The sequence below is a fragment of the Bison bison genome, unplaced genomic scaffold (assembly GCF_000754665.1).
Source record: "Bison bison bison isolate TAMUID 2011002044 unplaced genomic scaffold, Bison_UMD1.0 scf7180017864218, whole genome shotgun sequence".
Classification (NCBI taxonomy): Eukaryota; Metazoa; Chordata; class Mammalia; order Artiodactyla; family Bovidae; genus Bison; species Bison bison.
This window is the reverse complement of record NW_011494790.1, coordinates 4,116,160-4,130,190: the sequence shown is the minus strand read 5'-3', so window position 1 is coordinate 4,130,190 and position 14,031 is coordinate 4,116,160. Positions and strand designations below refer to the sequence as shown.

Below are 14,031 nucleotides of genomic sequence, written 5' to 3'. Positions count from 1 at the left end.
AGGTTTTGCTGCATTTATTTTCAAACTTTGTTAGGTGTGTAGACATTCAAGATTGTTAGATTTTATTGATGTATTGAATATTTTATCATTATCCTATATTCTTCTTTATTTCTGATGGTATTCTTTGACCCACATCTATTTTGACTGGTACTAATCTTGCAACCCAGATTTCTTCTATTAGTGCTTGCATAGTAAATTCTTTTCTGTTCATCCACTTTTCATATGTAGGTGTTTATGAACTTTAAATATGTTTCTTCTAGGCAACATGTTGTTTGATTCTCATTTCTTATGGTGTCTAACAATCTTTGCTTTTCCAAATACAATCTCTAAATGTGGGGGCTTGACAAACTTTTTCTGTAATGGGCCACATGGAAACTATTTTCACCTTTACAGGACATGAAGACTTTATCTCAGTTAGCTATGTCTAAATCATTTGTATTTAGTACGATTATTAAAATCATTGGATTTAAGTCCGTCATTGTGCTGTTTTTCTATTCTGTCCATGTATTTTTCCCTTTATTCTCCTTTTATGTTTTCTGTTTTATCAAATGTTTTATGGTATTCCAAGTAATGGACTTCTCTGGTAGCTTAGACAGTAAAGAATCTGCCTGCAATGCAGGAGACCTAAGTTCAGTTCCTGGGTTGGGAGGATCTCCTGGAGAAGGGAATGGCTGCCCACTCCAGTTTTCTTGCCTGGAAAATCCCATTGACAGAAGAGTCTGGCAGGCTACAGTTCATGGACTCACAAAGAGTCGGACACAACTGAGCAACTAAGCACACACACACACACACACAATGACTTATTAGCTATATTGCTTTGTTCTACTTAAATAGTAGTTGCTCTAGAATTTACAAAATGCATCTTTATCACAATATACCTTCAAATAATATTACAACATTTATGTATGATACAAGACTCTTACAACAGATTACTTCCATTGTATTCTTCCATCCTTTGTGTTTTTTAAAAGCACATTTTACTTCTTCATGTGTTATAAACACAATGCATTGTTATTATTTTTTTCTAAAGAGTCAGTTACCCTTTAAAAAATTTTTAAAATAAGAATTATTTTCTGTTTACCTACAAATTTACTATATCTGTCATACTTTCTTTCTTTGTGTTGACCTGAGCATCCATCTATTATATATATATTTTTTTTAAATAAGAATTATTTTCTGTTTACCTACAAATTTATTATATCTGTCATTCTTTCTTTGTGTTGACCTGAGCATTCATCTATTATATATATATATATATATATATATATATCTTCCAGGTTGTTTCATTAGATTTGTTTTCCCTTAAAGTTCTTGAGTATATTTATGATAGTTGTTTGAAAGTTATTTTCTACTAATTCTAGAATTTCTATCATTTCTGAGTCTCTTGCTTTTACTTGGCTTTCTTGGTTTAGACCATATTTTCATCCTCCTTGCCATTTGTAGTTTTTCATTAGATGTTGTACATTGTGAATATTTTCTTACTGAGAGTATGGATTTTTTTATTGTTGTTGTTGTTTTTCCCTTTGGAGTGTTAAGTAACTTGTAGATGAGCTTGATCTTTTTGAGGCATGTTTTTGAGCGTTGTTGAGATGAGTCCAGAGTAGCCTTTATTCCCACTCCAGTACTCTTGCCTGGAAAATCTCATGTATGGAGGAGCCTGGTAGGCTGCAGTCCATGGGGTCGCTAAGAGTCAGGCACGACTAAGCTACTTCACTTTCATGCATTGGAGAAGGAAATGGCAACCCACTCCAGTATTCTTGCCTGGAGAATCCCAGGGACAGAGGAGCCTGGTGGGCTGCCATCTGTGGGGTCGCACGGAGTCGGACACGACTGAAGCGATTTAGCAGCAGCAGCAGCCTTTATTCCAGGGTTGCTCAGCCCCACTAAAAAGGCATTATTCTCTGATGAATGTCCTATTGCTTGAAACTTCTGAATTCTTGCTCTAGAAATTTTTCTGCTTATGATTATCTAGTATTGGGGTGGGACAGTCTGGCCTCATGGAATTTTATCCTGTGTATATAGAGAGTACTATTCAGTAACACATTCCCTCCTTTTACTCTAATTTTCTGGTTCTGCAAATTCCAGCTATTTTAGCCTTCCTAGTTTCTGATCTTTGTCTCCTAACTCAGTGAGACCACCATGTTCTGCTTTGGTTCTCCTGGTCTACACTGACAGAAAGTGCCTCCAGGCAGAAAGCTAGGGAAATTATATGACTCACTTTGTGTTCCTTTTTGCATGTCACAGCTCTTCACCATCCTGACCAGTGTCTAAAAACAGCTGCTTCATATATTTCATGAGTTTTCTAGTTGTTTATAAATGGAGGGCAAGCCCAATCCCAGTTATTTCTCATGTAAAAAAATGGAAATTCTGTTTATTTGATATTTGATTCCTTGAGATGGATTTAGACTCTATTATGGCCCTTATGAGTTCTTGCTCCCCTTAAAATATCACCTCTTTTTCCTTAAATCTTTTAAAAATAAGACTATATCTAGAATGCATCTTTAGATAGATTATCAATATCATCAGACTCTTCCTTTCTTTGTTTAAGAAGACTTTTTTATTTTTACAGCATAATTTTAGATTCCTTTGTGCAACAGCAAGAATCAAAACAAAAATAAGATTTCTAACATCAAATGTTTTACCTTTGATAATTCTCAGTCCATAATGCCACATCCTCCTCCCTTAGCAAATTTTTGTTCAGTCCTTTAAATGTTTGGTGTTGCTCTGAAATACATTATGACACTAGCAAAGGTGATTTAGGATTCCTTAACTGAGTAGATAGGAAAATTGAAAAGTGAGAGCTTAAATTGAAGGAGAATTCAAAGATGCTAGATGTCTTGTTTTTATTTTTGTTTTCACTGTTTTGTATTGTGCAGATTCAGGTATACTTATATTTGTTGTTAATCGCTCAGTCATGTCTGACTGTTTGCAACCCCATGTACTGCAACATGCCAGGCTTTCCTGTCCTTCACTATCTCCTGGAGTTTGCTCAAACTCATGTCCATCAAGTTGGTAATGCCATCCAAACATTTCATCCTCTGTCACCCCCTTCTCCACCTGCCCTCAATCTTTCCTGGCATCTGGGTCTTTTCCAATGTGTCAGCTCTTTGTGGTCAAAGTATTGGCTCTTCAGCTTTGGCATCAGTCCTTCCAATGAATATTAACAGTTGATTTATTTTAGGATTGACTGGTTTCATATCCTTGCTGTCCAATGACTCTGAAGAGTCTTCTCCAGCACCACATTTCAAAAGCATCAATTCTTCAGCGCTCAGACTTCTTTATGGCCCAGCTATTACATCCATGCATGACTATTGGAAAAACCATAGCTTTCACTAGATGGACTTTGTGGACAAAGTGATGTCTCTGCTTTTTAATATGCTGTCTAGGTTTGTCATAGCTTTTCTTCCAAGGAGTAAGCGTCTTTAATTTCATGGCTGCAGTGATTTTGGAACCCAAGAAAGTAAAGTCTGTCGCTGTTTCCATTGTTTCTCCGTCTATTTGCCATGAAGTGATGGGACGAGATGGCATGATCTTAGTTTTTTGAATGCTGAGTTTTAAGCCACCTTTTTCACTCTTCTCTTTCACTTTCATCAAGAGGTTTTTTAGTTCCTCTTCACTTTCTGCCATTAAGGTGGTGTCACTTGCATATCTGATGTTATTGATATTTCTCTCAGCAATCTTGATTCCAGCTGTGCTTCATCCACCCCAGCATTTCTTATGATGTACTCTGCATACAAGTTAAATAAGCAGGGTGACAGTGTACAGCCTTGATGAACTCCTTTCCCAATTTGGAACCAACCTGTTGTTTCATGTCTGCTTCTAACTGTTGCTTCTTGACCTGCATACAGGTTTCTCAGGAACCTGGTCAGGTGGTCTGGTATTCCCATCTCTTGAAGAATTTTCCACAGTTTGTTGTTATCCACACAGTCAAGGGCTTTAGCAAAGTCAGTGAAGTAGAAGTAGATGTTTATATGGAATTCTGTTGCTTTTTCTATGATCCAAGGGATGTTGGCAATTTGATCTCTGGTGCTCTGCCTTTTCTAAATCTGACTTGTACATCTGGAAGTTCTCAGATCACATTCTTTGAAGCCTAGTTTGAAGGATTTTGAGCATTACCTTGCCAGCATGTGAAATGAGCACAGTTGTATGGCAGTTTGAACTTTCTTTGGCAATGCCCTTCTTTGGGATTGCAATGAAAACTGACCTTTTCCAGTCCTGTGGCCACTGCTGAGTTTTCCAAATTTTGCTGCCATATTGAGTATAGCACTTTTACAGCATCATCTTTTAGGATTTGAATTAGCTCTGATGAAATGCCATCACCTCTTCTAGCTTTGTTCATAGTGATGCTTCCTAGGCTCACTTGAATTCACAATCATAGGATGTCTGTCTCTAGGCAAGTAATCACACCATTGTGGTTATCTGGGTCATTAAGACCTTCTTTGTGTAATTGTTCTATGTATTCTTGCTACGTCTTCTTAATCTCTTCTACTTTGTTCAGTTCTGTTCAGTCACTAGTTGTGTCCGACTCTTTGCAACCCCATGGACTGCAGCATGACAGGCTTCCCTGTCCATCACCAACTCCCGGAGTTTTCTCAAGCTCATGTCCATTGAGTCAGTGATGCCATCCAACCATCTCATCCTCTGTTGTCCCCTTCTCCTCCCACCTTCAATCTTTCCCAGCATCAGAGTGTTTTCCAATGAGTCAGTTCTTTGCATCAGGTGGCCAAAGTATAAGAGTTTCAGCTTCAACATCAGTCCTTCCAATGAATATTGAGGACTGATTTCCCTTAGGATGGACTGGGACTTGCAGTCCAAGGGACTCTCAAGAGTCTTCTCCAACACCAAAGTTCAAAAGCATCAATTCTTCAGTGCTCAGCTTTCTTTATAGTCCAACTCTCACATCCATACATGACTACTGGAAAAACCATAGCTTTGACTAGACGGACCTTTGTTGGCAAAGTAAAGCTGTCTTGGTTGGTCATAACTTCTTCCAAGGAGTAAGCGTCTTTTAATTTCATGGCTGCAGTCACTATCTGCAGTGATGATTTTGGAGCCCCCCCAAATAAAGTCTGTCACTGTTTCCACTGTTTTCCCATCTATTTGCCATGAAGTGATGGGACCAGATGCCATGATCTTAGTTTTTTGAATGTTGAGTTTTAAGCCAACTTTTTCACTCTCCTCTTTCACTTTCATCAAGAGGCTCTTTAGATCTTCTTCTTTTTCTGCCATAAGGGTTGTGTCATCTGCATGTCCGAGGTTATTGATATTTCTCCCGGAAATCTTGATTCCAGCTTGTGCTTCATCCAGCCCAGCGTTTCTCATGATGTACTCTGCTTATAAGTTAAATAAGCAGGGCAACAGTATACAGCCTTGACATACTCCTTTCCATATTTGGAACCAGTCTGTTGTTCCATGTTCATTTCTAACTGTTGCTTCCTGATCTGCATACAGATTTCTCAAGAGGCAGGTCAGATGGTCTGGTATTCTTATCTCTTTCAGAATTTTCCAGTTTGTTGTGATTCAGCTTTGTTAGGCCCATACAATTTATGTCCTTTATTGAGTCCATCTTTGCATGAAATGTTCCCTTGGTATCTCTTACTTTTCTTGAAGAGGTCTCTAGCCTTTCCCATTTTATTGTTTTCCTCTATTTCTTTGCATTATTCACATAAGAAAACTTTATCTATCCTTGCTATTCTTTGGAACTCTGCATTCAGTTGGGTATTTGTTTCCCTTTCTCTTTTGCCTTTTCCTTCTCTTCTTTTCTCAACTATTTGTAAGGCCTCCTCAGACAACCATTTTGCCTTCTTGCATTTCTTTTTCTTGGGGATAGTTTTGGTCATCGTCTCTTGTACATTGTTACAAACCTCCGTCCATAGTTCTTCAGGCACTCTATCTGTTAGACCTAATCCCTTAAATCTATTTGTCACTTCCACTATATAATCATAAGGGATTTGATTTAGGTCATACCTGAATGACCTAGTGATTTTCCCTATTTTCTTCAATTTAAGTCTGAATTTTGCAATAAGGAGTTCATGATCTGAGCCACAATCAGCTCCCAGTCTTGTTTTTGCTGACTGTATAGAGCTTCTCCATCTTTGGCTGCAAAAAATATAATCAATCTGATTTCAACATTGACCATCTGGTGATGTCCAAGAGTCATCTCTTGTGTTTTTGGAAGAGGGTGTTTGCTATGACCAGTGTATTCTCTTGACAAAACTCTGTTAGCCTTTGCCCTGCTTCATTTTGTCCTTATATTGCCTAGGTAATTTTGATGTTTCAAATGAGAGAGAATCACTATGAGATTTTCAAATAAAAAAATTTAAATATAAGACAAATTTAAGACTAAATAATTTTTAGCTAGCATGTTCCTGTCTCCAAAGTTTAGACTTTTTTTGACAGTCAAATGAATTTACAACATATTTGAAGTCAAGAAGGTACAGATATACTTTCCAGGCAGTTACGGATGAGGGAATGAAAATGATCTATACTCCTAAGGATAAGTGGTAGATTTCCAGAGTCAGAGACTCTGTACCATGACCCTTTCAGTCCTTTGGGGCTGCATGATCATCTGGCCTCATAAAGTTTTTGAATAAGTTAGCAAACTAACATAAAGATTAAGCTGACATGTTTGTCACTGTCAAAGCATGATAATTATTATCAAAATTATCACTCATTTATTTATAGAAGTTTTTATGTAGTAGTGCTGATAACCATTTTTGTATTACATATTTTTAAACTTTTTTATACAGTTTTTTCCTAAGGAAGTTTAAAAAATGATGTTAATCTTTTTCTTTATACCTTCTGACGTTTTGATCATGCTTAGAAAAGCCTTTCAATGCCCCGTTATTTTTTTTTAAATATTCCCACATTTTCTCCTAGCATTTTATGACTTAACTATATTTACATTTAAATAATTACACATCTGGCATTTATTCTTTTGTCTCCCTTTCTTTAAACTTTGTTTTTATTGAAGTAAGATTCAAATAATATAGAATTCAAACATTTTAAAATGAACAACATCGTGGCATTTAATGCATTCCAAAATATTTTCATCATCCCAGAAACAACCCCATGTGCATTAAGCAGTTACTTTCCATCCCCTAGCCCCTGGCAGCCACCAATTTGCTTTTTGTCCCTATGGATATACCTATTCTGATATTTCTTGAAAATAGAAGAGTAAAATAGGTGATCTTTTCTGTCTACCTTCTTCCACTTAGTGCAATTTTCTTTTTTTTAGTTTCATCCTCATTGAGTCATGTATAGTACTTCATTCTTTTCTATGGCTGAATTTTATTCCATTGTCTTGTATATGCCCCAATTTGTTTATCCCGTCATTCATTGATGGACATTTGGGTTGTTTCCACCTTTGGCTATTGTGAATTACTACTATAAGCTTGTGTATACAAATATTTGAGTACTAATTTTCATTTCTTTTGGATATATACCTAGGAATGGAGTTGTGATAGCTATTCTTATATAAAGAATGAGATAAATTCAGCATTTTTTTTTTGCCTACTAGTCTTCTGCTTTAGTTCCATTTCTTGTTATCTTTCCTCTACTAATTTAGGATGCTTCCTTTGTTATACATTAACTCCCTATTGTACTTGTGTTTATTTCTTAGCTGTCCATTTTGTTCTGTTTTTCTGTCCATGTGTGTGCCAGACCACAGGTTGCCCCACCCCTGTATTTGTATAATTACTGTTTTAACATTTGGACAGGAAAATCTGCTCCTCACCCCTACTCCCATCCTTTAGTCATAATTTCCCTTGCTTGTTCCATATTTTTATTCTTTCAGATAAGCCTTTCATTCTTTTCTATCAATAACATTATAAATACTCAATATCTTCTTGACATTCATGTGGAAAATTACTATTTTATATTGTACTTAAGAAAATGGTCAAGAATCCCATGTCTAAATGAAAATGGATATTCATTGTACACTTCAGTGCAGTTATTATTCAGTTACATTGTAGTGAATGAAGTTTCAGATTTTAGCTAAAGTGTTTTGTTTTATTTTTTTTTTAGCTTTAAAATCTGAAGGGGATGATTACTATATTAATGGTGCCTGGACTATTGACTGGCCGAGGAAATTTGATGTTGCTGGGACAGCTTTTCACTATAAGAGACCAACTGATGAACCAGAATCCTTAGAAGCTTTAGGTCCCACCTCGGAAAATCTCATTGTCATGGTAAATATGCCTTTGCCATTTCATTTCTCCTCTTTGTAATCTGGCCTTTGAGGTAGGACGGGGCAGGATTTATTATCTGAAATTAAAGTGATGAAATTAAAGTAAATAATGGTAAAATGCCCAAGGGTGAAAAAAATCTGTGTAAAGTTGAGACTGTGCTGTTCTTTCTATGTGACTGATCTTTTCAATGCCTGCTTGAATAATATTTGTATAACCAAACAAGGCAAATGAGAGAAATGGCTCCAAATTACCCATGAAAATGGAAGGAGAATATTCAATATAAGCACATGTATTCTAAAAGTTGTCTTAAATTTCCCTTAAGACTTAAATTATGACATTTTCTTCTTCAAAAGAAATAATAAATATCTGAATAAAGGCTCATTGTATTTTAATTATCTTCACCAGTTGTTTTCAATGGCAGGTTCTGCTTCAGGAACAGAATTTGGGAATTAGGTATAAATTCAATGTTCCCATCACCCGGACGGGCAGTGGAGACAATGAAGTTGGCTTTACATGGAATCATCAGCCTTGGTCAGAATGCTCGGCTACTTGCGCTGGAGGTAAGACACCCACTAGGCAGCCCACCCAGAGGGCAGGATGGAAAGCAAAACATTCTGAGCTATGCTTTGTGTTTGCTAAAGAAGCTAATTGGAAACATTTCTTGCAGGTTTGCTTCAAGCTGTAATTTAGCAAAAGAAACTTTGCTTTAATTACATTATATTCCGTTTGTTTTTAACCTCATGTAATTTGTACAGATTTGTTGGTAAAATACATCTTGGCACAATGAGTGTCTCTGCTGGTGCTTCTCCCAAGACTATCTTGAAGGTGGGCTGTTTGCTTTTCGTGAACACATTCTTGGTAAAGAACATCAAGAGTTTTAAATAAGAAAATGAGTGAGAATCAGACGGCACAGATGCAACATCTTGTAATGGGGGATGAGAATGTATGTCTGTGTGCTTGTATGTTTGTGTTTGTGTGCTTGTGTGTTTCCCACAATCCTATTCAAACTCCCTTCTGCAGCCATCCAAGTTAAGGGGCTATATTCTGGGATACTACAATAATTACTGGTCTGGGTCTCTGGCTTAATGGTGTTTGCAGACCCCATGGTAGTCCCTCAGAGAGGTAGCTGCTAGGCGGTGGTTGGTGATGTGTTGGTTGTCCCATGTGCGTTTTTCATGGGTGCCTTTTCCCCACAATTTACTCTATTCCTAATCCTCCTCCCTCTAGTGGCCACCAATGCAATTCTTTACCTCTGGCTGGGAGAGCAGGACAGTTGGCTTCCTTCAAAGCCAACACCCTTGCTGCTGCATGGACTGGTGAGTAGAAGTGCTGTGCAAGCAGCATCTTCCTTCTCTCTGGAGACTAAATGCATCGCCTCCACCGTACACCTTGATCCTAATAGGCAAGAAAGCAAACGTATCCCTCAGGTCTGTGCTGGACTAGAGCACCTCACCATTCCAAAAGCAAAGGTGAAATTTTGAATAGTGATATATAGAATGGGAGAGATGGAACTAAAGTGAATCATCCCATTTTACCCCATATTCCAATTACCTATTTTTCCTTTCTAAACTACTGAGAAACACAGGCTTTACATGGACTTTATCCTACTAGTCCTGTACTCACTGAATCTCTAAATACTTCTGATTCTCAAAGCTTGAATCAGAGAAATTATTTTTCACAGATTCAGTAATTTTAAACTCATATAGAATTAAATCACGGATAAACTCCAACTTCTGTAGTAAGCACTATAGAAAAAAGAAAAACCAATGAATAATAATAATGTTTTCCTTCTGTGTGAAGTATCATGAAACATGGTTATGTGTAATCTGTGGCATATTTATAAAGATTTCTAATTCCCATCCGTTTTATGTGTGAAATGGCTGGTGATTTAGAAAATTTAAAAAACTATAGGCATTACTACTTCTTTTAATAAAATAAAGAATATTTGAAATGAATCATTCAAGTGAATGCCATTATATTATAGTGGCATTTATACATATATCTTTCTTTGTTTCAATTAAATTCCTTTTTATTTAATCCATAAATTAACTTTCCCCTTTTCACATACCAAAAAGAAATCTTCATGATAACAGTAAATACATAATTCAGGCCCTGAGGTAAGGTGGGATAAACTTATTAAAGAAGAGTCAAAAGAATTTAAGTTTAGGACATCTAATGAAGTTTAAATGTCGAGGTTGATTATCTCAGAGAAGAGAAGGCTGAGGGAAAGTATATTACTTTCTTCAAGTATGTGACAGAATGTTGAATGGGAAATTCTTAGTACCTATTCATCTTTGTACTGACAATTGCTATATTTGGGGATGGTTTAGATACAGTCTTGTCTGAGGCCAAGGAGGGATTAAGTAAATTCTCAATGTTCCTTCTAACTCTGATTCTTTTGTTCAGAAAGGAGATAGTCCAACAAAAAAAGGGGACTTAATTTAGGAGAGAAACTATGATTTTATTAAAGTAAAGAAATATGAAAAATCTGAATGTGTGTTATTCTTTTCCATGACCCTAGTATTGAGAAATTATAATAGAAGATAGACTTCTTGTGCTAGGAGATAAAACAAAAGAAAAACGAGGAGGAAGCAAAACCATTGGAAAGAGAATTTTCTCCTTGTTATTTGTACTTTTCTCTTGTCTTGTGGAGCTACCATCCTAGATATTTGAGGTGGTTCTGGAAACTAAAATTCTGCTCAGTTATGAGTGACAAGCCTTTAAAAGGCCATTGCCTTCTTTGGAAGAGAGATGTACAGTGTCTGGAAATTGGCAGGCATAGTGTGATGAGCTGTTATTTCTTGGTAAGTAGTTTGCAAAGTGTGGTCACCAGACCAGCAGTATCAGTGTTACCTGAGAATTTATAAGAAATGCTAATTTGGGACCCATCTCAGACCTACCAAATAGCATCTCTCTGGATGGGGCCTCAAACTCTGTTTTAACAAGTTCTCCGAGTGATTCTGATACTCACTCAAATTTCAGTACCACTGGTCCTAGTTCACAGAGAATCTGAAACCTAGCGCTCTAGACACATAGAATTCACATCCTCATCACTGAAGTCTATGCATCTCACTAGATTCATTTTGCATCTAAAACAATTCCTGGAACATACTAGGAACTCAGGAAATGTTTATAGTAAGTGAATGAGCAAAAGGAGTGAATTACTTTTGGAAATTTTATATTTATGTTATTCTTTCCAGTGGGGAAAATTAGAGTTTAGAATTGCTATTTTTCTTGTAAGGTGGAGCAAAGCAATTGCTAGAGAAAGACAGTATAATTTTGATTATAGTCTTTTGTTTGAATAGGTTGAAAATATTTCCTAGAATATAGAGTACAGATATCAATTATTAGAGTTATTCTTCCTACACATAACCCCACTTTTAACCCTAGGTTCTTTAAATATTGGAGGCTTAGGATTGAGGGGAGGAAAATCCATTATGGCTCCAGGAATCTTGATCAAAGAAAGAACCAGAGTCATATGCTCAGTGATGGTAAATGGAACTTCATCTGTAGTTAAGGAGTCTTTCAGGGAAAGTCATTTCTTCTCAGTTTCACTCAGAAGCTAAAGATGAATACTAAACATGAATTTTTAATTGGGATACTCTATGCTCATCTTTACAAGATGGTGCTAGGTATCTTGAGACTGCCAAAACTTTTTAAAATGTAAAACAAAGGAACAGGAACGATCTCAAAGACCTTTTTATTACAATCTCGTGACTCGTCAGTGTTCTCACCTATGCTGTCCTGCATATGTCTAATTAATAGCAAGACCTTTGGACTTTGAGTTTGGGAGCAATGTTGGTATTTTTTCTTATGAAATCTTTCAAGATAAGAAGTTTTGAGACTGTTTTTCTGTTGCTTAGCAGACACAATGACAAATCTAAGACTGCAGGAAACATTACTGGTGATTCAGTCCAAGAAATGGTCTTTTCTCTGAGTCAGTGGTGACACACTTCCTTAGGCTGAATAAAAACATTGAGATGCTGTGGGGTGTTGTCTTCAGGATAAATGTGATTTTTAAGATACAGTTGTGACTCTTCCTCTCTGAGAGAATTAAAACTTGACTATTTTCTGAACCATTGTTATTCCCACTATTGTGGGAATTCCTTATCCAAAGTATTGTATACTCTGTAATTAATCTGACTTCTAAACTTATGTACTACTATTGTATTCATGATTAATGTGTTAATTGATAAAGCTTGGCCACGTAGTGAGAATTGTACTCTTTTAAAATACAAAACTTTAGGAGTTTTTTAAGTAGCAATTTATGATGGTATGCCTTTTCTATGATTTTTAAACATTTAAATAATAAATAACATTTCTTATTTAAATATTTGCTCAGACGGTAAAGAATCCGCCTGTAATGCAAGAGACCTGGGTTCCATCCCTGGATTGGGAAGATCCCCTGGAAGAGGGCATGGCAACCCACTCCAGTATTCTTGCCTGAAGAATCCCCATAGACAGAGGAGCCTGGTGGGCTGCAGTCCATGGGGTCACAAAGAGTCAGATACGACTGAGCCACTAAGCACACACAATAAATAATATATATTATCTTTTGGTTTTAGTTGTATATACTCTCTTTTACTGATGTTTGGGTAGATGTATGGTTTTCAAGTTGTAGCATGCATCAGAATCACCTGGAAGGCTTGTTCAAACAAGATTGCTGGATTCTGCCTCCAGTTTCTGATTTGGTAGGCCTGAGGCAGACTCCAAGAATTTGCATTTCTAACAAATTTTCAACTGATGCTGGTAATACTAGCATCCACTGGTATCAGTGAACCATACTTTAAGAAATCATACTTCAAGAAACATTGGGCTAGATGCTTAGATTTTATAAAGTAAATTATTAAAACAAACTGATAAATCTTTTAGATAATCATATTATAGTTGTAATCACATTACAACTAATCTTTTTAATGATAAATGGTTCTAGCTCATCTATGTAATAACAAATAAAATTTTACAGTTTTATGAAACATTTTTTGGTGCCCTGTTTCATTTGCTCATTCTAAATAGCACCAGGAGATAGGCATTGCTATTGTTATTCTTCTTTTACAGGTAAAACTCAAGTACTTGCTGAAATCAAGACTTCAAACTAGTGATTTTCTAAATGTAGAAATTTTCTAAATTTCTCTTATAATAAAAATGGTCCTTTACCTTGAACAGAGCTTTTTCGTCAGTTGACATTGTCAGTAGAGCAACAGGCCTACCTTTGCATGAAATGTTCCCTTGGTGTCTCTTAATTTCCAATTCTATTATTTTCCTCTATTTTTCTGCATTATTCACTGAATAAGGCTTTCTTACCTCTCCTTGTTATTCTTTGGAACTCTGCATTCAATTGGGTATATGTTTCACTTTCTCCTTTGACTTTTATTTCTCCTCTTTTCTCAGCTATTTATAAGGCCTCCTCAGACAACCATCTTGCCTTCTTGCATTTCTTTTTCTTGGGGATAGTTTTGGTCACCGCCTGTTGTACAATGTTATGAACCTCCGTCCATAGCTCTTCAGGCACTCTGTCTATTAGATCTAATCCCTTGCATCTATTTGCCATTTCCAGTGTATAATCATAAGGGATCGATTTGGGTCATATCTGAATGACCTAGTGGTTTTCCCTATTTTCTTCAATTTAAGTCTAAATTTTGCAATAAGGAGTCAAGGATCTGAGCCACAATCAGCTCCCAGTCTTGTTTTTGCTGACCATATAGAGCTTCTCCATCTTCATCTGCAAAGAATATAATCAATCTGATTTCAACATTGACCATCTGATGATGTCCATGTGTAGAGTCATCTTTCATGTTGTTGGAAGAGGGTGTTTGCTATGACCAGTGTATTCTCTTGATAA

The 14,031-nt window shown here is 36.4% G+C and overlaps 1 protein-coding gene across 3 annotated transcripts in view; it reads left to right on the top strand.

Moving 5' to 3' along the window:
- ADAMTS6 (ADAM metallopeptidase with thrombospondin type 1 motif, 6) overlaps positions 1-14,031 on the top strand; it is a 286,481-nt gene that overhangs the window by 215,539 nt on the left and 56,911 nt on the right. For all 3 annotated transcript variants that reach the window (XM_010845526.1, XM_010845524.1, XM_010845525.1), the window contains 2 exons: positions 8,026-8,189; positions 8,611-8,749. In XM_010845526.1, the coding sequence (XP_010843828.1) occupies positions 8,026-8,189; positions 8,611-8,749 (303 nt within the window). The remainder of the gene's footprint in view (positions 1-8,025; positions 8,190-8,610; positions 8,750-14,031) is intronic.